This window comes from Gallinula chloropus (genome assembly GCF_964237585.1).
Source record: "Gallinula chloropus genome assembly, chromosome: 27".
NCBI lineage: Eukaryota > Metazoa > Chordata > Aves > Gruiformes > Rallidae > Gallinula > Gallinula chloropus.
Window position 1 is genome coordinate 6,374,334 of NC_140112.1, and position 24,592 is coordinate 6,398,925.

At 54.6% G+C, this 24,592-nt stretch overlaps 1 protein-coding gene across 1 annotated transcript in view; it reads left to right on the plus strand.

Moving 5' to 3' along the window:
- Positions 1–14,721, plus strand: part of GRM4 (glutamate metabotropic receptor 4) — a gene marked incomplete at its 5' end in the record, with an annotated part of 40,024 nt that extends 25,303 nt beyond the window's left edge. The window contains 5 exons of the mRNA XM_084275877.1: positions 3,093–3,293; positions 4,122–4,258; positions 4,810–5,745; positions 11,299–11,545; positions 14,589–14,721. Coding sequence (XP_084132003.1) covers positions 3,093–3,293; positions 4,122–4,258; positions 4,810–5,745; positions 11,299–11,545; positions 14,589–14,638 — 1,571 coding nt within the window. The 3' untranslated portion in view covers positions 14,639–14,721. The remainder of the gene's footprint in view (positions 1–3,092; positions 3,294–4,121; positions 4,259–4,809; positions 5,746–11,298; positions 11,546–14,588) is intronic.
- Between the last annotated feature and the right edge of the window lie 9,871 nt (positions 14,722–24,592).

Consider the following 24,592-nt stretch of genomic DNA (forward strand, 5'->3'; position numbering starts at 1 on the left):
CTGATGGGATGGTGAGGGCAGGAAAATGGTGCAGAGCTCAGAGCTGAGGACCACAGGATGCTCCCACACCCTACAGGCTACTCTTTTTCCCAGAGACCTAATTAATGGCCTTTGTTTAGCAGGGCTGCTTTGAAGCAGGGCTGAGGATTTGTCTCCACACACCCCTCTGCCTGGGCAGGCTGCAGATAGATGCAGAGCAGCAGCACAGGCAGGGGGGAGAGGAGCTTTTATTTGATTTTTCCTTCTTTATTTTTGATTTCTCATATTCTTTTCCTTTTCTGTTTTGCTTCTCTCTGGTTTCTTCTTAATATGGGGTTGGTTTTTTTGTGGTGCTGGCTGTTTTCCAGCACAGTTTGCCCCAGCCAGGACAATGGGGGAGGATTTGCTCTGCTCGCCTGGTAGTTAAGATGATAAAAGATTCCTGTTGACCAAGGCCGAGCCTGAGCAGGCAGGGGTGTCCCAGCAATGCCTTGGCTCTGCTTGGCTTCAGACCCCACTGGCTGCCCAAACAGGCACTGGCTGCCAGGGCAGCTCAAACCCTTGTTGCAGGGAGATGTCTGCAGCGAGCATCCCTCACGGGTGGAAAGTCCCTGCTCCCCAGATGGGCTCACCCAGCCCGTAGATGCAGTGCTGGGTGCTGCTGCCAGCACCCGTGAGGTTTGGAGGTGACCCCATCCCCCAGCGTGCTCGCTGGGGGCGGGTTTGATTAACTCCTGCCCAAAGCCGGCGCAGGGATGTGCTGGGAATTGGTGCTAATCCCATCTCATCCTCTGCCTGAGGAGATAGCTGCGGCCGTCCTCGGAGGGGTGCCCGCAGAGCCTCATCGCGCACTTGAAAATTAATTATCAGCCCTGTAGAACGATGCACAACCCAGTTATTATAATCAGCGGGGTCACATCCCTTTTGTGGCCCTAATCTGCTGCGAGTTTGGCGGAGATTTATTGTCTCCGTGTCGGGAACATGCTGCTGTGAGCCTTGGCTTTCTGCTCTGCGCTGCCCCCTCCGCGCACCAGCCTAATTCCCATCTGCAAAGAGCAGCTGGAGCCCGGGGCAAGGCGCCCAAGGGACAGCCCCAGAGACATCTGCTTATCTGCCCAGCTTTGGCACTGGAGCCAGCTTCTCCCACCATGCCGGGCTGATGCTGCTCACCGGAGGGATGTTTGGGAGGCAAATCCAGCTTTTGCAGCCTGTGTTATTGCACCTGATTGTATTTGACTTGCTGGGACCTGTGTGGGATTTGAGGTGCCTGCTGGGAAGCTGAAGAGCCAGGAAGGAACCAGCCCTGGATCCCATGTGTCCCCTGGGCTCAGCAGGACGGTGCTGGGGGTGGCAGGGAGCTGAGACATCCCCGTGGGCACAGGTCCCCACACAGTCTATCACACTTTTTTTTTAATGGGTAATTATCTTGACAAGATAGAGTGGCTTGTCTGTGCCCTGAGAGATGAATGCAGGGAAAGGCCCGAAGTTGAGGGAGAAGATTAATAGCCCTTGTCAATAATGTGGAAGAAAGGATAACTTGATGGGTTTCGCATGAGTAATCCCCACGTAGTCCAAAAGCATTTTTATAACTTTGAAGGATGGGCTATAAATCCCCCTCCTTGATATCATCTTTTCTTGTTGGTCAGTTCGCTATCAATTTGCTTCAGTGTCCTGTCAGGAGCATGTTTCGCTCTCCGTCCCGGTGCAGGGACCTCTGGCCATGTAGCTCCTGGGGATGTCCCTGCTTGGCAGAGGTTTGCTCTGCATCCAGCGCTGGCTTCATCCCACCTTCCCACAGTGGGGATGGAGGGATCAGCAAGCGCTGCCTTTGCTGTCCCCGGCTGCACAGGCTCCGTGCCCGGGTCCCCTGCAGCACATAAATCCCCGCCTTGCATCAGGGAGCATCCATGAATGGCGAGGCCAGATTTAATTTTGGACACCCTTGGATGACTTTCTGGGATGCCTTCTACTCTCCAGGGGATGAGGGCTGTGCCTTTGGCTCCCTGAAGAACTCTCCTTCCCCTTCTCTGTTGCCCATGGAGCTGTGGCCTGGCGGGGTGCCCGGCCGTGCCGCAGAGGCAGTGGTGGAGGTGCAGAGGCCACGGCTCCCTGACACGGTGTTGCCCCGTGGGAGTTGCTTCTTCAGCCGTAATTAACAGCGTGCTACATTAATCGGTGTCTTTCGCTAAATGATTAACGTGTTTCTAGTCCCATTAAGGGCGGTTTTGACAGGGGAGGCAGGCAGCTGCTGTGGGTGTGTATCAGATCCTCGCAGGATCCTGCCAGCCACAAAGAGCTGTGGGGTCAGCAGGGGGGGAGGGTGGTAAAGGGAGCTGAGGGCAGCAGGGTGACAGGAGTCTTTGGGAATGAGATGAAGGGCACACAGCTGGCTCAGGATACTGCCTGGCCAATGCCTTGATGCTGCTGATGGAAACTGAGCCCGTGGGAGCTCCTGGCAGGATGAAGGAGGGCAGCCCGCAGGGGTGAGGATGGCACATCAATCGCAGCCCATGTCCTGCTGGGGCTGGGAGCACAGGGGTGTCCCATGACACTGGGATGTGACATCCTGGAAGCACGTCTGGGTGCCAGGGCCCACCTTTTCAGACCCACATTATGGGGAGGTGGGTTGTCATCCCAGCGAATGTGTTTTGTGGCGACACATCAGCCTCCTCCTGCCTGCAGAGACCAGCTCATGTACCCCAAACCTTCCCAGCGTGCTGCTCCGAGCGGCTGGGTGGGAGGCACAGCATCTCCCTGTCTGTCCCTATGGACAGGACACGCAGGTGATGGGAGGACTTTCAGCTGCTGGAGGGGCTGGAGCCCTGAGCCCTGGCAGCAACAGGCACAGCCGATGGCTTGGGCTGGGACTGCAGATACACCTGCAGTGTGGGTTTTGTTTTGGGAGGAATTTGGGGTTGTTGGAGGTGCATTTCTGCCCTGCCACTCCTTCCTGGGGCTGATGGGCTTGTAGTTTTGGGAATGGGGTTGAGGTTCATGGCTGCTTCAGTCCTGGGGATGAGTCAGTTTGCCAGGGTTCGGCTGCAGCAAAACCATCCCTGTGGGGTGCAGCAGGAATGGCAGGGAGATGGCAGCCCCTCCACGTGTGCCCACAGACCGAGAGCGCATCGGCCAGGACTCCTCGTACGAGCAGGAGGGCAAGGTTCAGTTCGTCATCGACGCTGTCTACGCCATGGGCCACGCTCTGCACAACATGCACAAGAACCTCTGCCCCGGCAAGGTGGGGCTGTGCCCCAGGATGGACCCGGTGGATGGCGTGGAGCTGCTCAAGTACATCCGCAATGTCAACTTCTCAGGTCTGCCTGTCGCTGGGGAGGGGGGCTGGGTGTCCTGGGGTGCCCCCTGCTCTGGGTCGCGCAGCAGCACCCATGATTTATTCGTGTTGCTGTTTGGCAGGGGGAGATGAAATAGGGAGCGATTCCACTGCACATGCAGGGTGCAGAGGCGGGGTGGTTGGATAACGCAGATCAAGAGATGAGGAGGTCTGAGCTTCCAGAGCTCCTCAGAGCTTTTGGTCCTGCCCACACCCTGCCAGCCTGCCTGCCCCATGCTCCCATCCGTTCCCACTGCCCGCTCCCCGTGCTGCCTCCTCACATCACGGCTGGCAGGGGACACGCTGCTGTGTCCTTGTCTGTTTTCAGATCTCTGGAAATGCATCTTTTCCTCTGCTCTATCTCCTTAATAAACATTTTCTGTCTTGTCCTCCTTATTACTTCTATTTATCTCCACTCTGTGATCTTCTCTCCAGTGTCTCTTTTATTTATTTTCCCCTCTTGCTTGATTTTCCCCTTCCTTCCTTTCATTAGTGTTTATCTGCACAGTTCACTTGATTTAATTTTAAAGCTGCTTTTTCCCTCTTTCCTAAAAGCAGCAGGAAATGGGCTGGTGCAACAGCACTCGGTGCCTGGGATCGCCCAGAGAGCTCTGGCTCCTGGCGGTGATTGGTGGGTCGATACCATAATGTCTTGGCACCGGCTTGGGTTTGGGGTTGGTGTTCCCACCCCGGCACCATCCTGGCAGCTGAAACCCCATGCCAAGGGGGAAGCACCAAACCAGAGCCCCTGCTACACCCATCACCTGTGGCAGCCCATGCTGCTGGGTGCTGAGCCCTCCCTCTCTTTCAGGCATCGCCGGGACTCCCGTGACGTTCAATGAGAACGGAGACGCGCCGGGGCGTTACGACATCTACCAGTACCAGATCAGGAACTCCACTCCTGAGTACAAAGTCATCGGGCAATGGACCGACCACCTCCACCTCAAGGTAGGGCTGGGGGCTGGCTGGTGCCTGTGGCGTGGCTGAGGGAGGTCCTGCAGATTGCTCCTGCACCTGTGAGGCAGGTTGTAGCTAACCCAGCTGGGAGCCAGGGAGCCCATGGGTGCAAAGTTAGGCAGACAGACTTGGGGGGTGTCAGAGGGAAGGGTTTTCCCCCTGAGTACACACTTGTGGTTCAGCCACGGTGACCCACCATCGGTGTGTGTGACCTGACTATATCCCATAGGCTCTGAGCACCCAAATGTGCAGCTCTGCTAAGGAAGGAGAAGCCAGAACTGTGCAGAGGGGGTTTTCCCAGGGAAGTAGGGACTTTGTTTTTGGTGTCTGCTGTTGAATCTTCCCAAAAGGCCAATGGAGAGCTTCACCACCTACCTATGCTGGGTAGGGCTGGGGTCCTTCATGGGATATTCTTATGGGGCGAGGGCCAGGTCTGGGCGATGCTGCCTTGAGCAGAGGCAAGGCATGGCCTCGTGCCCCCAGGATGCTCAGCAGATGCCCAGCTCGAGCATCAGTGGGGCTGGTGCCGTCTTGCTCCGCAGGTGGAGAGCATGCTGTGGCCAGGGGGCGGGAGCCAGCTCCCCAGCTCCATCTGCAGCCTGCCCTGCAAGCCGGGTGAGAGGAAGAAGCTGGTGAAGGGGATTCCTTGCTGCTGGCACTGCGAGCGCTGCGATGGGTACCAGTACCAGCTGGACGAGTTCCACTGCAAGCGGTGCCACTTCAACGAGCGGCCCAACGAGAACCACACCAGTTGCACCCCCATTCCCATCATCAAGCTGGAGTGGAGCTCGCCCTGGGCTGTGGTGCCCGTCTTCATCGCCATCGTGGGCATCATTGCCACCCTCTTCGTGGTCGTCACCTTCGTGCGCTACAACGACACGCCCATCGTCAAAGCCTCAGGGCGGGAGCTGAGCTACGTTCTGCTGACGGGCATCTTCCTCTGCTACGCCACCACCTTCCTCATGATCGCTGAGCCTGACTTGAGCACGTGCTCCTTGCGGCGCATCTTCCTCGGGCTCGGCATGAGCATCAGCTATGCCGCCCTGCTTACCAAGACCAACCGCATCTACCGCATCTTCGAGCAGGGCAAGAAGTCGGTGAGTGCCCCCCGGTTCATCAGCCCCGCTTCCCAGCTCGTCATCACCTTCAGCCTCATCTCGCTGCAGCTCGTGGGCGTCTGCATCTGGTTCATCGTGGACCCGTCCCACTCTGTCATTGACTACGAGGACCAGCGGACTACAAACCCCCACTTTGCCCGGGGCATCCTCAAATGTGACATTTCGGACCTGTCCCTCATCTGTTTGCTCGGGTACAGCATGCTCCTCATGGTCACCTGCACTGTGTATGCTATTAAGACCCGCGGGGTCCCGGAGACCTTTAACGAAGCCAAACCCATCGGGTTCACCATGTACACTACTTGCATTGTGTGGTTAGCCTTCATCCCTATATTTTTTGGGACGTCGCAGTCAGCGGAAAAGGTAAGGGAGGAGGGGAGAGGTCTGGCTGGTGACCCTGTGGGCTGCAAGGAAGGGGGCAGAGAGAGGTCCTGCATGTCCTAAGCAAGGATGGGCGCTTCTCTGCGGTCCTGCCAGCTTGGGAATCGTGATGGGAAGGGTTTGTTTGCAACCAAAGGCCATTTCCTCCAATCCCATATTCCTTTTCCCATTTTTTTGTGGTTTTCCTCACTCTTCCCCCCCCCTCTCTGGCCTTCCTGTTTAATTTCCTCCCTCTCCCTCTGGTTTTCTGTGCCCGCTTGGCCCCTCTGCTGCCCTGTGAGCTGGGGGAGGACAGGTGTCCAGGGCAGATCCAGGTCCCTGGTGTCATTAGCATCATTTCTGCATGGAGAAGGGACCAGGTGCTGGGCAGTTAGCACCTTTCCCTGGTGCTGAGTCAGTGATGGAGGCTGGAGAGACAGACTGCCCTCTAAAATCCCCAGGAGATGGAAAGAGTGATGAGGATGTGTGAAGGAGAGGGAGCAGTGGAACCCCTTGGTGCATCTCTTTCTTGAGCTTTCAGCTTCTTACTCTATTAATGCTTTGCTGTGATTTTAATTAACACCTTTGTGTTTGGCACAAACTGCTGGGCTGGACTGGGACAGGCAGGGCGGCACAGAGCTGCAGGGTAGGGGAGAGGAGAGGATCCATCCCACTGAGGAGTCTGGGGAGCAAGCACCCCCTGCGACTCCGTGCACAGTGTAGGTGAGGCCAGGCCAGATAATCCCAGAGGGAGATTTGTGCTGTAAACCAACCTGTCTGTCTGTCTGTCCTCCTGCTCCTCGCTCTCCACCCGGGCTTGGTGTTGAGGGCCGTGGTGGTGCCGGTACCCGTGGAGCAAAGCGAGCCTGGATGAAGCTCTGTGCTCAAGTGAGAGGGAGTGAGAACAAAGAAGAAAAATCTCATGAATGAGACCAAAACCCCCTCTGCCTGCCAGCCAAAACAAGAATGGTGCTCATGTTCAATGCCAACAGCTCACGCCTGCCAGCCCAGAGCCGCTTGTGACGAATAAACCTCAGTGCTGCTATTCCCTGGCAATCCCCAGGGTCACCCAGCGCCTGGGTTCCCTCTCTGTACCCATTGTGACTGGGATAATTTCCCCCAGTGTGTCCCTCGTGATGCTGAGCCACTGAAAACATGGATTTTTTGGAAATACCTGCCTCAAAAGGGCTGGGGGGTGGTTTCCTGGGAAAGACCAGGAGATCTTTTGCCGTGGACACCAGAGTTTCTGCTCAGAGCACGAAACCCCAGAGCTCGGGGAGGCTGGGTCTGCAGAGGCACCTTTAACCTTGGCTCAACCAAAACTTCTCTACCGAGCCAGCTTGTGCTGGCTTAGAAGTGTGAAGGAGAATTAAAGGAAATAAATGGAGCCTTTTTTGCAGCATTTCCATTTTGATGAGATGGCAGGGGAGATACTAACAAGAAAGCAGGTTTTTTAAGAAATTATTGCAAAACAAAAGCTCCCTTAAAGCCTGCTTAATGTGCTTGGCATACTGTGGGTAATAAAGATGGAAATGATAATGATTGTAGATTATGCGCAAGGTTGCTCACCTCTTCACTGCAGCTTGTCATGGGATAATTTAGGGCTGCCGAACGCTGGCTGTCAAGCAGCAGTTCGACAATAGGCTGTGCCTCACTTCGGGGGCTTGTAATGTGCAGGGCTTCTCTGTTATTAGGCTGCTAACAAGCTGATTAGAGGCGGAAAAAGTGATGTTCCCAACTCCCCTTTGGATGCAGCTCTCTTTCTCCAAGCCTGCCGCTGCCTCGGCGGCTGCTGAGCAATCCCACGAGGGGCTTGGGGTGTTTTGGCTTGGTCCTTGGCTGTGTTGCTGTGGGATGGGAGCTCCCAGCATCTCCAGGCTGTGGCTGAAGCGCAATGGATGCACTCAAAGGAGGACTCAGGTGCTCGGTGCCACCTTGATGCTTTAGCTGCTGGTCTGCAGACCTGAGGAGAGAAAGGTCATGAAGGTGTCGTTATGCAGCCCACACAGAGGATGCTGCTCGGAGCATGTCCTTGGGATGAACACTGGGGCTGGTGGTGTTGGTGTCACACTGCTGAGGTGCTGGTGCTGGCTGGGGTGCTCAGCAGGACATCCTCAGCCTGCCATGGGAAGGGATCCCCTCGCTGTCACCCTGTTGCTGCCGGGACCGAGACCTTGCTGGGCCCCACAGAAGCTCAGCACACGTGGGAGAAGAAAAGCCAGGAGCACTGGCCGGGATGGTTCTCTCCCCATACAGCACAGCTGGAGTTTCCCTCGAACCCTGAGGATGCTGAGGGGCAGACACACACCTCCCAACACTGCCTGGCACCCCAGCCTCATCCGAGCCTGTGGCCAAGGCTGCCTCACGGTCTGGAGGAGCTGGATAAAAATCTCCATTTTCATTTTATTTTGTTTTACCTTGTGCCTACAACTTTGCATGGAGGTGGCATCTTATTATAACAAGTCCCCCAAGCCTTTTCTCAAAAGAACCTCTTATCCCTGCCGATCCCAGTGGATTACAGAAATAGCAATAACAGAGGATCTAAAGAAAGAGACAATTTCCTGCGCTGATAAGGCGGCAGCTGAACAGTGGTGTCATTGTCTGATTCTCTGTTTATCACATTTGCTTTCAGCGAAGGGAAAGATGGAGAAGGGAAGGAATGAGAAGTATTGTCCAGTGGTTTATTTCACAGTGTTGGATGAGAGCTGAGCAGGTTTTCTGTTCGCTGGCACCCACAGTAGTGCAAAATCTCTCCTAGCTGAGCCAGACCTGGATTAAGAGGGGAGGGTGTGCCAATTAATGACAGAGGTTTGCTTTGGGGCAAACACAAGTCATGCAGGGCTGCACCTTGAGCCTGATCTACTACCCCCCAGGGTGGGATCCAGCCCATAGTCCCTGGCTTGGGGACTTGTGCTGGGTCATTTGGGGTTGTCCTGGTCCTCCCTGACGCAGCATCATCATCCTGAGTCAGAGGCAGGCTGTGTTCTTTGATCCTATCCACAAAGCAGCGGATGCAGCCGAACCAGGAGCCGTTACTTCTTTTATAACCACAGTGCACATCCAAAGGGCTCTGGAGGAAGCTCAAGTGTGGTTAACAGAGAGGCAAAGCAGGGTCCTGGGTTGGAAACCAATTAAGAGAGTAGGAACCAAAATCGTGAGAAATGGTCATTTTTTGATGTGGCAAAAGGTTGACTGAGCAGTGCTCCATGGCTGTGTTTGGACTCCAGGCTATGAACATTCCTCTCTGAGCTGAAAAGGGACCTGCTGCGGTGTGATGAGGGGCTGAGCTCAGCGTGGGGCTGCAGAAAACAGGGCTGCTCCCAGCCAACCATCATTAGGGTGAAGACAGCCATGGTGGCCCTGTGAGACCCCAAATTGTTGCAGGGGTTTGAGGAGATGGGGGGGGGGGGGAATGTGGGGTGCCTGGAGCTGTTGGCAGAGGGGAGTCCCCGGCGGCGCTGGGAGGTGCAGCCCCGACCCAGGCGCGTAGGGGGGGTTGTGGGCGGAGACGTCTTGTCTGAGCCGGAGCTCAGCTGCTCGCTCTCCCTCGCTGAAACGCCCCCGAGTCCCGAGGCTCGGGTGGGAGTCGCTGCAGAGGCAGGAAATATGGAAATTGCTGGGTTGAAAAGTGAGGCTCCTCCAAAAGGCACCTGCTGGGGCCTGGGGGGTGCAGGGCTGCAGAGCCTCAGCGGTGTCCCGAGGGATGTCACACCAGCGCTGTGACCTGTGCTGACCACCAGGACAGGGCTTGGGGTGCCTGGAGGTGCCGTCCCAGCGCTGCTCTCAGCCCCAGCACGTCCAGGGCACCTGCAGCAAAGCCTGGGGAGTTTCAGCAGGGGGAAAAAGAAGGGAGGAAAAAAAGCAGAGCTGATAATCTGGCACAGAGCTCTGTTTTGACTTTTCTTGATGAAATGACATTTTTATTTCCAAAAGCTGCCTCTATCAGCTCTGCGTGCAGAGAGAAGGTGGAACAAACAAACCAGAGCATGTGACGGCGAGAGGCTTCATTCTGGGGACAAACAGAACTTTACAGCTGACTCAGAACAAGCTTTGCTGGGGTTTTTGGGGGGGGGTTGAGTTGGAAGGCTTTGGGCCTGTGTGTTTGCTTTCTTTGAAGGGTCAAAGAAAGGTCCTGGGGTGCGATGACAGCCCTGGCTGGGAGCTCTGTGCCCCACCAGCTCTCAGTCACAGGATAGAGCTGCCTCCGTGCGCCTTCTCCCCAGGGAGCCACGACGAGCTGCTGTGCTCAGCTTCTGTCTTCTATCCCCTTTTTGCTCTATTGCCTCCAGAAAATGAGCCCCCAGGCTAAGTGTGTGCAGCCAGGGAGGTGGGGGACCCGCTGCCCTTGCTGATGCTGTGGCCATGGGGTTTCCCTGGCTCCTGGCCAGTTAACAGCACTAAATCCAAAGCCAGAAGCAATTGCAGAAGACACCCCAGGCACCACACTGGCACTGAGCCATGGGATAAAGTTCAGAAACTTCTAAAACCTCGTTACCGTGGTGTGAAACAGCCCCAGTGTCTGAGTACAGTTGGAAAAGGAAAAATGGGGCTTGCAAAGGCACCTAAAGACCCAGAACCCTCTCCCTACTTAGCCCAGAGAGACCCAGCACTTGAGCTACAGGATAGAGGAGAGGATGCTGGAGAGGCTGGAGCCCTGTGCCAGATGCTGGCAGAGCAGGGATGCTCATGGAGAGACTTGCCTGCCTGGCCTCCTGTGCTGCTCCGGGGTGAGAGATGGGGATGGGCAGAAGGAGGGGGGTCTCTGACTCCTGTTGCTGCCTGCTTCAGATGCCCCCAGCTTGTGAGGAGCCTGCCAGACGCTTTCCACAGAAAAATGGATTATTCTACAGTCAGATTAATGGGCTTTCATTTTGCAAAACATCTGTCACTGTTAGTCCTGGACAGTGAGCGTGAAATTAGTTTTGACTGCAGAAAGGCAACATCGGTGTGTAATATGTGACTTACATGACAACGGCCCACAGAGCCAGCTGGGGAATGGGGATTACCTGTTGCAGGGAGAGCAGGGAGCAGAAGGTGCTCTGAGCTGGGCCCTGGGAGTTGGTGTCCTTGATGTGCCCATCATTGTGGTGTCAGAGATCATACCCTTTAGCTGGTGGAGTGTGCTGTGGGTGCTGGGGAAGGAGAGAGGGAGGGTGAAGAGGATGTGGGGGCTCTGCCTCTGTTGATGGTTTTGAGCTGGGGTGCTGGCAGGTTGCTGCCAGAGCGTGCGTGGCTGCTGAGAGGGGCTGGTGCAAGGGGGCTGTGCCAGGGTCCCAAAACACGTGTCAGGGCACCGGCACAGCCTCCCCGTGTTTGCAGGTGGGGAAGCAACAAAAGTGAGCTGGAGGCCTCTCTGGGTGCATCTTGACCAGTGCAACATGCCGAGCCTGACATTTGAGGTCTGATACTGCCAGCAGTTCCCACCCTGGCTCCCCACCCCTTCATTTATTTAACCACATCGTTTCCATGTGCCCGTTTCCTCTCTTTTCCCAGCTGGCACACTCTGGATCCCACAGAGCTGTGGTGGGTCTCAGCTCATGACCTTGTGTCTTGCAGATGTACATCCAGACCACGACACTCACCATCTCGGTGAGTCTGAGTGCCTCGGTGTCCCTGGGCATGCTCTACATGCCCAAGGTGTACATCATCCTCTTCCACCCGGAGCAGAACGTCCCCAAGCGCAAGCGGAGCCTCAAGGCTGTGGTGACGGCGGCCACCATGTCCAACAAGTTCTCCCAGAAGGGAGGTTTCCGCCCCAATGGAGAGGCCAAATCGGAGCTCTGCGAAAATCTGGAAACACAAGGTAATGTGGCTCCCACGGGGTTGGGGAGCTGGTCCTGCCGGGGTCCGACACGGCACTGGGAAGCCCAAAGCCCTGGCTGGTGTTCTCAAGCAATGTGGGCAGCACTGCTCCTTCCCAAAGAGACCTCTCAGCTCCCTCCTGTCCCATGGCTTGGCTCTCCATCCCCCAGGAGTGAGGGCAGCATGGGAAGGGATGCATCCCACTCTCTGGGGGCCGCTCTGCTCCCCACCATACCCAAAGCACCCCTGAGGAGGGAGGAGGGATTCCTGGCTCTTGGCTGGGGGACAGCATCGTCTCCTGTCTGCAGGCAGGGGCCGTTCCCACCCAAGAAATGCCGTTTTCCATCACTAAAGTCACATCACTGAGACAGGACGTGTCCTGCCTCCCTCGGACCGGGATCGCTCCTGGAGAGCCCGTGCTGCTCCTGGGCAAGATGCTGGCTGGGGCACGTGGAAACCTGTTCAAACACCCAAAGAAGGATCCCTGTGTCAGCCCACCTTGGGTGCCTGGAGCTGCTCCAGGGAAGACTCTTGCATGGTGGATGGGAAAAGGTGTTTGGTGTCTGCCTGCCAGCTGGTCCTGGGGGCCAGACTGGAGCTCAGGCTGACACAGGGACAGAGCCACCACTCTCCCCTGGAAAGAGAGGCTGGGGACTCAGGGAAACCCAGGGAAAGCGGGTGTGTGCGTGTTCTCTGTTTGTGTTTCCCAAAACAGAGCCTTGCAGGAGGGAGGAAGGGTTGGAGCCAATGCTGCTGGGGTCCTTTGAGAAAGGAAATCCCATCTGGGCTGAGTGTGAAGAAAACCCTGCGGAAATACAAATGTTCCTCACATACCAGCATAGTTTCCTGGGTTCCAGAATCAGTGGGATGGAGACCAAACAGTATTTCCATGGAGAGCCATGACTGTAATCCCACGCTCGCTCTCTTTCCAGGCTGAGCTATTAAATATCCCTTGGCACCTCTCTATAACCCCCATACCCACATCGCTCTAACGGCTCTGGCTGGCGGTAGCTCTGTGCCCGATGTCTCTCCATAGGCAGACTCTGCATAACTGACCCTTCCATCTACACTGTGAAGGGCAGCAGCAGAGTCAGACCCCCTCGCTGCCTGTGCTGCAGGTTTCTGACAGCTGTTGAAGACTTGTGTGGTCTGTTGTCCTACCCCAATGTGGCAGTCGGTAGGGGTCCCTCTGTCACCCCCATTTTGCCTGTGCAAGAGATGTTCCATGCAAGGCTGGGGGTAGCTGGGGGCTGGCTCCCCATGGTAAGGGCTTGTGGGAGCATGCCAGCCCTGTCCTGGGGAGTCACCTGGTTCTGGACTCCCCATGGCATCGGTGTCACAGGTTGTGATGCTGCAGGAGCATTGGTGTGTGTGACCTTGTCTCCTTCCAGCCACACACAGCTCCTGGCCAGGGCTCTGCCAGCACAAAGGGCTGATAGTCCCTTTGCAGCAAGGCTTGGAGACCTGGATGCATCAAGAACCTTGTCCGGGATCTGAACCCAAACATTCCCATATGCTCTCTGCTGCGTTGAGCATCCTTCTCCCCCCGTGGGACTCACAGCAGGAGCCTCTGAGGATGGTACGTGCCGCGAGCAGGAGAGCTGAGCCTCCCATCTGCCGCATCTCCGCTCCGATGTGTCTCGCATGGGGAATGTGGGAGCTCAGTGTGAACAGGGCTGGGTGCTCTCCTGAGGTGTGCCAAGGCCAGGAGCTGGGCGCAGCCTCAGCGCTGCAGGCATGGGGGGGTTGTCAGCACAGGACTGAGGGGCTGTTTTTCACTCTGTCACTGGTGGGTCACGTAGCCTTAAATAAACAACAGAATAAATAATTCACGGGGCTCCGATATGGGCAGATTGGCTATGAAAACATTGCGGCTAACAAATAGCTCTGTCAGCTCTAATTTCTTATGGCCTATCTAATTGTTATCTGGGAATACCAGTCTGAGATCTGCAGCAAGGTTCATTTGTCAGCGAGGCACCGAGACGGAGGGAGAGCTGCCGGGCGTCCCCTCTGCGCACTGCTGTAGGGATGGTTTCCAGAGGACACATTTGTACTGCTCGTGGTGTCTGGGGCTTTGCTGTCTTGTCCCTGTGCTTATCTGTGTCCTTGGCTGGAGGGTGTCTGTGTGCCTGCTGAGCCCCGTGGTACCTGGGGACCTCGTGGTGGGATCTCCACAGAGCATCGTGCCCAGCCAAAGTGCTGAGGCAAGCCAAGGTGTTGCGAGCTGCTGCTTCCACCTCTCCCTGAGCTGGGGCTGTTGCTAAAAGCAAGTGATGTGCTGCAGCCTCCCAGACCAAAGGCAGCGGTGCAGCCCTGTGGGGAGCAGGAGGATTTATTGCTATCTGGCATTCTCCTGGCTCCCAGCCTTGCTGCGGCTCGCCTGGTGCCAGTCTGGGACGTGTGGTGGCTTTGTAGCCGTTGCAGCCTCATCCCCTCATGTGCTCATCTCTGTCCCCAGAGCTGGCGCGTCTGGGGAAGCTGGGAGGTGGCAGCAGACTACGTCCTCTGCTCCTCCAGCACCCAAGCATGGGCACAGGGGTCCTTGGTGAGGGACGCAGCCGGGCTGGCTGGCTTTGTGCCACCCACTGCCAGCGCTGGCAGTGCCCTGCCTCTCTGCGTCCAGCTCCCACGGAGCAGTGTGCAGGGGCGTGGGGTGGCCAGCTTGGACCCCCAAACTGTGCTCTTGCAGGGCTGGGGCAAGCTGAGCTTTTGGGAACGTGGAGCACCTGCAGGTTTGTCTGCACGAAGCTGCTGAGGGAAATGAACAGGAGCCTGAGAGTGCATCCCTCATGACTCCTGACGCATCTTGGGGTCTCTCTTTGGGATGAACTCAGTGCCCAAGGGCTGCTGTGGGGCTCAGCTGCTCTGCCACAGCTCAGGAATGACCCTGAGTGCTGGCACTGGCCAGATCCATGAGCAAACCCCATGTCACATCCCCACCAGCATCTCCTGCCACGTCAGCCAGGTCACGGGGGTGGGCCAGGAGCCAGGAAGGGATGGTGGCCTTCATTACTGATACCTGTGAGCTTTGTCTCTCTTTCCAGCACTGGCTACCAAACAGACCTACGTCAGCTATAGCAACCACGCGATTTAGCTCCAGTGACTGCACCTGCCCACCACAGAGAGAGGCTGAGGATGCCACGACGCAGGAGGGAGCTGAGCCGCATCGCTCATCGCTGCAGGGGGAGCTGGGTGGGACGGGGAGTTGGCAGCTGAGGGGGGACACGCTCTTTGTGGGGCCGCTGGGCAGAGCTCCTGGGGAAGATGGTGATCAACAGCAGCAAAAAAGATAATAACAATATAAAGAATCAATAAAACTAAAGCACCGACCACCGTGACGATGCATGCCTCCCCACGGAGGAAGAGGAACAGCTGAGCAGGGGGGATGAAGCGCAGGGAAGAGGTGAGGGGACTTTGGCAAGTTTTGGGGTTTTTCCTTTATCTTGGCAAAAAAAAAAAAAAAAAAAAAGAGAGACCCAATGTTTTCCCTTTTCTGGAATTTGTGAGGTTGTTTGTGGTTGTGCAGAACCTTCTGTTTTCTCTTTCTTATTTTTCTTTACTCCTCTGTTTTCTTTCGTTCCTGTCTTCCTCCGTCCCTCTTCACTCTCTCCCCCTTATCCCACCAAATTCTCTATGTTGCAAAAAGGAAAAATAAATAAAAAACCATAAAATTTAAATTAAAAAAAAAGGACAATAAATAAAATAAAACCTAGACTGTGTTCAAAGTGCTGATTTCTATAGGTGGTTAATTAATGTATGTGATGACCATATGGATTGAAATATGTCTGCTTTATGTACTGACCAGTCAAAAAAGAAAACCACACCCACGAAAAAGAAAACCCAACAAAGTTCAGTGCCTGGATGTTTATGAATTATTCGATGACTGTGTAGAGCATGATCATTTTTATACGAGGAGATTTCTAATAAAAGACCATGGTTTTGCACTCAGCGTTTGCTGTCTCTTGGTGACTGTTCGCTCCAGGCTGCAGGATGTGACTTGGTTGTGGCTGAGGGGGAAGGTTTTGGGTGGCCAAGTTTGCCAGGGCTTGATGTCCTGCCTTGCCAGGTCATCCTACTCCAAATGGGGTCATTGTGAGGGGATGGGACAGGGAGAGGAGAGCTCAGCATCACCTGGACACACCTTGCAACCTGCGTTTCTGCCCGGCGCTCGGGGGTTGGGGCAGGATCTGGAGCAGAAAGGGCTAATTGCTCCTCGTTTGCTCTCCCCCAAGGCGTGGGGGGTGGAGCAGAGGGGAAGGGATTTCCCAGGCCTTTCCTCCCACCTTCAAAGGCAGGGTCAGCTCCACCCTCCCCATCAGGACCAACCTGGGCTAATTAGGGAGTTATCAGCAAACAAAAGCAGCTCGGCCCTGCCCGCCGGGCAAGGCTCCTCTTTGCGGCTCTCAGCCTGTTCCTTGGGACGGCTCAGTCCGGTGTGCGAGGTATGTGGCTGTTCTGGGCGCTCTGGGTTTGGTTTGGGGAGGTTTGGTGCGGTTGCTGTTGTTGTCTCTGTGCTCTGGGAAAGGCTCTTGGGAAGGGGGTGGCTGTGTTTGCTGCTGCTGAGGAGAGGATAGTCCGAGCTCACCTTCTGGTGGGCAAAGAAGGCGGGGAAGGTGCTGCTGCTTGCCCTGGGGAGGTGGGCTGCCTCCAGCTGCTGGGCTGGTTGTTGTTTGAGGTGTTGAGCTGCTGGTGGTGTCATCCTCATCCTGCTGAGGGAGCTGGGATGTCTCCCTGTGTTTTGCACGTGTTCCTCCTGGCCCAAAGGTGCCCACATGTTCCCTTCTCCGAGCAGGAGGGAAGTTACCCCTGTGTTTTGCAGGTTTCTGGACCTACTCGTGTATGAGCTGTAGCTCTGCTCGTGCTCTGGTGGGTCGCCCAGGCTGTGTGCCCTGGGGAGGGGAGGCTTTGGTGCTGCTCTGAGCACCACGGGGAGCTTCAGCCATTGATCGGTGCGGGAAAGGGAGCACAGCTGTTCCCTGCGGAGGGCAGAGCGCGGCTTGAAGGCAGGAGTTTAGAAAAAAGGAAGAAAGAAATGTAATGAAAAGCTTGAAACTTTGATAAGATCATACTTGTCAAAAGGGCTTCTCAGGAGGAAAGAACTGCTCTGTTCCCACCACATCCATCACTGTCGGGCCGGGTGAGAGATGCTGCCTGGTTCAGAGGGCTCCCAGAAAACCTGAGTTGATGTCTCTGGTGCTGTTCCTGGCTCTGAGATATTGCTCTACTGTTACAGGAGGCTTCCTACCCCAAACTCTGCCTGATAACGACTGGAAAGACTGATTCTACCTTAATTAAAGCATCCCCCTCCCTCCCCTTGCAGTGCCTGCGAGGAGGGATGCTCTGAGTCCTCTGGAGAGGTTGTGGCTGTGTCTGACTGTGCTGCCAGCAAGCAGATCTTCCAGGCTCCTCTATCCTCTTGTCCAGAGAGTTCTGCAGGGCATGGTGCAGGCACCAGGGCTGGATGGGGGTGCAGGCAGCGAGGTGGTCTCCCTGGGCTGATGCTTTCCTCCCAGGCAGGATGCAGAGAGCTGTGCTGATCTCCCAGCTCTGCTACTGTAGACAAATGTCCAATTTATTTTTTTTTCCAAGTGAAAATACTTTTTCAAGGTGTTGCTCAGCGTCTCTCACATTCTTAAGCATCTCTGACTCCAAACTGCTTCCCAAGAAACACAGCCAGCCCTGGAGCACACCCTCCCAGCCACTTGGGCTGTGCCACTGCCAGGCCTTAAGGCAGAAAGGGGTGATGACATGAGAGCTGTGCTAATGCTGTTGGCAACCAGCAATGTGGGGCAGCTCCAAAAGTTATTGTTTTGGGTGCTGGGGTCTGGGCTTTGATTGCTGAGGTGGAGCATCAGGAGGGGTTGATGCTTGCTTGGGGAAGAAGTCACTTGGCTAAACTTGGAAGGTGGTTTTGAGTAGCTCCGTGTTCCCCTCTCGTATCAGGCCCTGTCTAAACACAATAGCTACCCTGATTTCTTGATGGATCTGTTGGAGTGTTAAATCAGAAGAGTCCTCATGTGGGCACTTACTTTGGTGTAAGTGTGCTTTACAGTGATTCAGCCCTATTCCTCCCAGGCTTTAGCTCAAATGATATAAAGATGCTCTTAAACAGATATGCAAAATATTTGCACAAACCCAGCCTTGCTGGGCTCGAAACAGAGTTTTAATTGGCCCCATTTCTTTTTTCCCAGCTCAAGCCCACACTCCCTGGCAGTGTTCATGTGCTGCACAGACTTGTATCCCTCCCCGTGCTGGGTGTGCTTCTGCAGCAGATGCAGTGACCCCGAGCGTGGCTGGCTGATTTTATACAGCATTCCGTGGTGCAGTGCTGGTTGATTCCAGACGCTGATTTGATTATGGCAGCTAATTAAAAGGGAGCAGTCTATAAGCAATTGAGATGGATGTAGAGTGACACGGATCCGGGCGGGCTCTGGTGCTGGTGTCTGCAGAGGGGTGATAGCAGCTGCTGCTGGGGCAGTTTTGGGAGCTGGCTGGGGTCTGGTACCATCGGGTTTCTGCTTTGCTTCCTATTTTTGAGGGTGGCTCTGCTCCCTGTGGCTGGGCAGAGGGGATACTGTGTGAGCTGTGGGGCAGAATTCCCAGCTTTTCATACTTTCTGTGTGTATATATATATTTTAAATGAGGCGCCTGTCCTGAAATCTGTGCTGTTGTTTCTCCTCCCCACCTCCCATACAGCTTAAAAGCACTTGTCTGATTTTCCTCTTATTTCCATGAAGAGTCGTTGAATTTAGGTAGCAATAATTACCCGAGTTCCCTGAGTGGTTGACCTGTGTGTTTTTCACTTTTTCTAGGAATCTGAGAAATAGGGAGGGGAGAAACCTTGGCTGGTGCCATCTCCCTTTATCACCCTAATGGCCCCCTGCCCTCCCCTTAAACTTTCTGTTGGCCTTGGCTGCTGTTCCCAATCCCCAGATCCCCCTTCCCTTCTTGAGATCCCTTCTCCAGGGACAAGCAGAAACTTTTGGGGTCCTGCTTCACTTTCCACAGCTGGGGCTGGAGCAGGGGGCTGTGTGCAGGCTCATCCCCCCACCCCAGCACAGAACAGCAGCAGCACGGAGCCTGTCATTAACTGTCTTCTGTGAGAGGCAAATTACAGACTTTAACGACGCAATTAGGTCAGCTCAATAGGAAACGGAAAAACAAAGTGATTTCTCTGAATTTCTCTGTCTGCCCATCACCTTGTCCCTTGATCCTCTTGGGAAGGTTCGGTCCCCTCCCACCCAGGTCTGGAGAGCTCCTGCTGAAGGCTCGGCAGAGCTCCTTGGTAAGGCAGTCTGGAGGAAGGGGGTGACAGGAGCTGCAGCAGAGCGGCTTGTTCCGTGCTCTGAGACAGGTCTCCATCCAGCTCCAGTCCCGCAGGGAGAGCCACAGTCCTGTTTTGGCCCTGGGAGAGCTGAGTGCTGCTCAGAGCAAGGTGAGACTTGCGTTTAGAGCAGAAGGCAGCAAAGCCTGTGACAGATGTGGTGGTTCATTACACAGTGGGAACCGGCTCTGCAGCGAGCGAGTTGAGCTAATTTCTCCCAATGAGACCCGCTGCCAACTGAAACCTCTGGCCTGGAGCATCAGGATCTTGAACTTAATTTTCCTGGGCTGTGGGAAGCCAGCAAAGAGGATGGAGAGCTGTGAAGAGCACATCGGTGCTGCTGAGCAGATGGGTGATGCCTCTGAGTGGTCTCGGGGGGTCAGTGGGTACCTCAGAGGGAGGTGGGAGCACCCCAGCACTGTGGCTGGGGAAGGGCCAGTGGCAGAGTGGAGCTGGATGTGCCTGGCTTCTCCTCAGCAAAGCTGTCCCAGTGCCTGGAGCCCGTAGCTGTGGCTGGAGGTGTGTGCAGCATGTATGTGAGGGTCTCTCCCCAGTGCCAATGTTCTCTGTATGGCCGAGCGAGTCAATGGCAGATTGTGTTGAAATCTCACTTCAGTGGTGAAAGCTGCAATTAGCATTTAATGAAGCTTCTTGCTTTTATTTTTAGGTAACCTCCGATTCCCTGACTGTGTAATTTAGTCCTCCATTGCTTGGAGATAATTAAAGTATGTCACTATAATTTGCTTTTTTTAAAAGCCTGTAATTATGTTTTTATTGAGGAAAAAAGGGGGGGGGAGGGGGAAATGAAAACAATGTATGGGGAGGAGAAAGCTTTGGATGGGCAAGGGGGGTTTTCTTCCAGCTTGAATGCTTAGGAAATGTTTCCAGGATGCTGGGTGGACTGGGGACAGAGGAAGAGCATCGTCTGCATTAGTGTGGGTGAGTGCAAGGTGCTGTGTTTCAAGTGGTGGCACAAGAGCTGCTGTGGCCACAAGTCCTGGTCGTGCCTGCACGTGCTTTAGTGGTGTGTGGGGGGGCTGTGTGAAGCACCAGTGCTGCTTCCTCTGCTGCCTTGTTTGTGGCCTTCAGCATTGTTGTCCTGGTAGAGAAGAACACTCTCCCTGGGAGAAGGGAGCTGCCCTGCTCCATCTGCACCCCAGGCTGCTGGCTCTGAGGTGGGGGCAGCCTGGGGTGGGTTTAACCTGGAGCAGGACAGCTCAGGTCTCATCCCTGCAGCCTCCTGCTCCCATGACTGCCCTGCCAATCCTAACAAGCGTTGTCATGCGTGCTGGGTCTCTGTTTCAGTTGCTGGCATCTGGTTTCTGTGACAAAGGTGCTTTGCTGATGCAGGGCTATGTAGCTCGTGCTATGTGTCATAGAACCACCTGGGTTGGAAGAGACCCTTTAGATCACAGAATCCCAGCCTGGGCTGGGCTGGGAGGGACCCCAAGGGTCCCAGAGCTCCAACCCCCTGCCACAGGCAGGGACACCAACCTCCAGACCTGGAGCTACACAAGGTTGCCCAGGGCCCCATCCAACCTGGCCTTGAACACCCCCAGGGACGGGGCACCCACCCCCTCTCTGGGCAGCCTGTTCCAGCATCATCCAAACCATTCAGTCCAACCATATGTCCTCACACTAACAAATTAACAGGGAGGAATTAAATTTACCTTCCCAGGCTGCACAGCCTTTGGGGGATGCTCCTTGCAGTTTGGGCTGTATTTGCATGTATAAGTGCTGCTGTTGGATGTCAAATACCCTTTGTCCCTCCAGATCCACCCCCTCCCCAGCACTGTCTAACACTGAATGTGCCATCTAAAGCACCCTGCCTTGCCCCAGCGCTGTCTGTGGCCGTGGGCCAAGCGCAGCTCCCAGGCAGTCCAGCGATGCCGCTTCCTTGCAAACTGGTGTGAGGAACTGCTCACCTACAATTCACAGCCTGGAAACTGGCTGTTGGAAAGAAGTTGAATAATGAATAAATTCAAGATAATTGATTGGCCCGTGGCCAGTTCACAGCCAGAGAGAGCTGGAATGAGTTGGATTGTTGGCTTTTCCTTTAAGTTACTCTCGCTAAGAGGTTACGTTTAGTTTAGAATATATTTAATTCATTAAAACGTTGATCTTCTCTGCTGCAGAGTTCAGATCTGATCCCAGGCTTTATTCCTTATCTAAATGCAGAGGTTTCTTGCCGGAAATATAAAGCAGGGGAAAAAAACCTTGGTGCTTAGCAGAAGTGACTTGATGAAGGGAGCGTGGACTGGAGCGTGTTCCAGTGCTGGGAACCCACTGTGACTCGAGCTGGCACCCTCGCTGGTGTGTGCCTGGGTTTTTCCCTGCCCATACTGGGATGCAGTCTTTAGGGGCTTTTACCTGGTCCCGTGGTGTTCAATATGTCTAGTGCTGTAAGCAGCACCCCGGGGTCCTGCAGCCAGCCCCTAAGGCAGGGTGCTTGTACCCTGGGATGCTGGGAACTTTGGTGCAACCCTTCTCTCTGGAGCTTTGTCGTGGGACCAGAGTGACTCATGAAAGTCTCTTTGATAGAGTAGTGTCAGGTCAGGGACTTATGTTTAAGCGTGTCCTCAGGCTGTGCATCCACCCCCGAGATCCCTGCTCTCCAGGTGTCTGAATTGAATGGCACGGTGTGTGGGATCAGTCCCCCGCTACCTTGCAGCACGTTCTCCTTCCTCCTCGCTGTGCAGAAATCCCCCTCCCCAGCCAGGTGTCACACCACCTTCCTTGCAGAGCCTTTGTTATCTGCTGGGGATAACAAAAGGAAGGAACAGCACTTAAAAACCCAATAAAACCCACACACCATCACAGCTTTTGTACTGGTTGCTATGGGAACCCCATACATGCACCGGAAACGCTGGAGTATGCAAATGAGCTTCTTAATTAGTTCTCCTCAGTCTTTCATGTTCCTGGTGCAGCAATTTGATCATTAGATGAACATGCCACTTAATTATCAGCAGCTTAACCAAACACAAGCTGGGGTGACCTTTGGGGAGGGCAGGGTGTCTTGGGAGCTGGCTGGTGGCGGAGGGAAGGCAGAGGCCAGCGGCTGCACAGAGATGGGAGGTTTCTCTAGCAGCTTTCCTACCCCAATGGCTTCCCTTGCCTTTGGAGAGGAGCAGCAAGTGAGGGTGGGTCCGTGTCTCCAGACTGCCCTTGGAGAGGGCAGTCCAGATGCTGAGGTCTCAGCAGCAGGCTGAGACTAGCGTGGTGAGCTTGAGCTAAAGGACCGAGCTCCTCGTCTCACCGTGGGGAGGTGATGGAGAGGAGGGCTGGCTGGAAACCCCAGGCTCTGAGCTGTGGGGCAGGCTGCAGTGTCCCCCCAGCTCTGCTGGCCTCAGGCGTTGGTTGGGGCTGGACTTGTTGCCTCCAGCCCAGTGAGCTGGTTTTGCAGAACCAGATGCCAGCGGGTGTGTGTGTGAGCTCTGGCTGTAAATGCTATGAGTTTTTCACCAAACAAGCTTCATTAATCGTCTAATAACCGGATTAATTAAGGACACTGAAAGTAAACAGCAAGAATGTAATTTGCCTCTGATTGCCGTGTAATTGCAGGAGTATGGTCCTATTTGCATATGCAGAAAGTGTTGTTGACAGAGGCACTGGGACCAGGAATAACAATTTATGGAGGACAAATGTGCCCTTGTGCTGTCCAGACCCCTTCAGCCATACTCCTTTCTGCCTTCAGTGCTGCCTCTGTGTGTTTCTCTGTGGTTCTCCGACTTCTTCCCAATTAGCCAACTCTCCTGCTATTTGCTATTTCCGAGCTATTTGCTTAGGCAAACATTGATGCTCCAAATAGACTGGCAGCTCAGCTTGGGAATGCTCTCCTGTGTCCTGAGTTAGCTGAGGAGAAACCTCAGCCTGGGCTGCCCTGCTAAGGGTTAGGACTGGTTCTCCCCTTGACACCGCTTACCTGGGGACTTTGGTTGTGCTTGGAAGAACTTGCCCTTGTAAGCCCCAGAGAGGTTCCAGTGCCCCAAGAGGAGGTGGAGGTCAAGAGGGGAACTGAGGGCACGCAGAGAGGAAAGCAGATGCTGTGTGGCTTGGGGCCAGAGCCAGCGACTGAGTACCAGAGTCCGAATCCCACACCGTCTTGCCTCTTTCACGTCCCCCACCCATCGTCAGCTGGTCTTTTTTTCCAGCACTTCTCTCTTTCCCTGCAAAATGCAGACATCTGGATGGTGACTAATCTTCCATCTCTCTGCCTCCCATTAGCCCTGGGTGAGCTTTCTTCTTGCATATGACCTTGTCAACACTAGATCTGGGCTGCTTGAGGAACGGGAGCACGTGGGGCTCTGCCTAGATGTCTATGCACTCCCTCCATTCACACACTCACAAACATCCAAAGGGGAAAACTGGGAGGGCTAATTCCATCTTGGAGAGCCATAGGGTTGTGTTTTTCCTCTTTCCCTGACATGACTTGGTGAAAACCTGCAATGTGGAGAGACATGACCTTTCAGGAACAGCCCAGAACATCCAGGGCAGACATGATTTCTAAGTATATCCATTTATTTTTGGCTCCTGGTAGGGATGAGGGTCTGTATGCTCCAGCTATTTCAGCCTGTTCTTCATGTGTAGGTGGACTTGGACTAAATCAGTGTGCGTTGCTTGCTTGAGAAAGGCACCTGCTGCTCACTTGTGTGTCTCCTCAGCCAAGCAGGATGAGAAGCAGTGAATAGGATCCTTTGAGCAATCGTTTTAGAGGAGAGCTTGCTGGCAAAATGGATGGGGGCCGGTTTGCCAGCAGAGTTCTGGCAACAGATATCTGTGAAGGAAAATGGGGACTTGCCCCTCCCTCATCTGTCTGTGGGCATCTTTCCCATCAACTGTTTGTTTCCTTGCAGCATCTGAAGGTTTTGGGCCAGTTTCCCATGGCTTTAAGTGCCATACCTGTCCCAAACAGCTGCCAAACTCTATTCAGCACAGTCAGTGTTTTGTTTTTCTCTTCTGGAAACTTGAAACGTTTAGAAAGAACCCAAGTTTTCCCTTGAAATTCAGCAGGGAGAGGGGTGGAAGGAAGGTAGCCTTCTGTTTATTTTGCACTACCTTTTTGTAAGCTGCTACAAACAACCTGTCATCATATCTCCAGTGAAGCAGTTGAGCAGGCTCCCCGGGTGTCTGTGTTTGGTTCCTTGCCATGCAAGGTCTTGTTAGAGGTGGTGTTTGTTTCTGGTTAGCCATGGGTTCCCTTTGAGCTTGAAGAGCAAGACAGGGAAATAGCAACAATTGTGATTAGGGCTTTATTTTGAACTTCAAAATCTCAATTTCCTGCAGCGAGCAACATCCTGGAGTGGCTGGGGGCTGCACCCCACTAACCCTCACAGGGAAACTTTCAAAGCAGTAAACAAGGGAAGCAATCAGCCCCTCCTGAACATCAAGGGGATGTGGGTGGTGATGCCTGCCGTGCCTTTGAGACCTCTCCCATTGTCAGCAGGCTTTCTTCAGGAGCAGAGGCCAATGTGAAGGTTCTGCCACTGTCGTGCCTGCCTTAAGCTGTATCTGAATGCCTCCAGTCCTTCCCTACATCAACCTGGGCTTCCTTCTGCAGCAGCATCACTGCCTCTGCCTGGGGTACTGAGTCACCAGCTTGGAAAACACCTTTGAGATACAGTCCAACTGTATCTGTCCTCTACTAAACTGTATTCCCAAGCATCTCATCTGCCTTTAAACACATCCAGGGTTGGTGACTCAACCCCCACAGGTTTCTAGATCAAC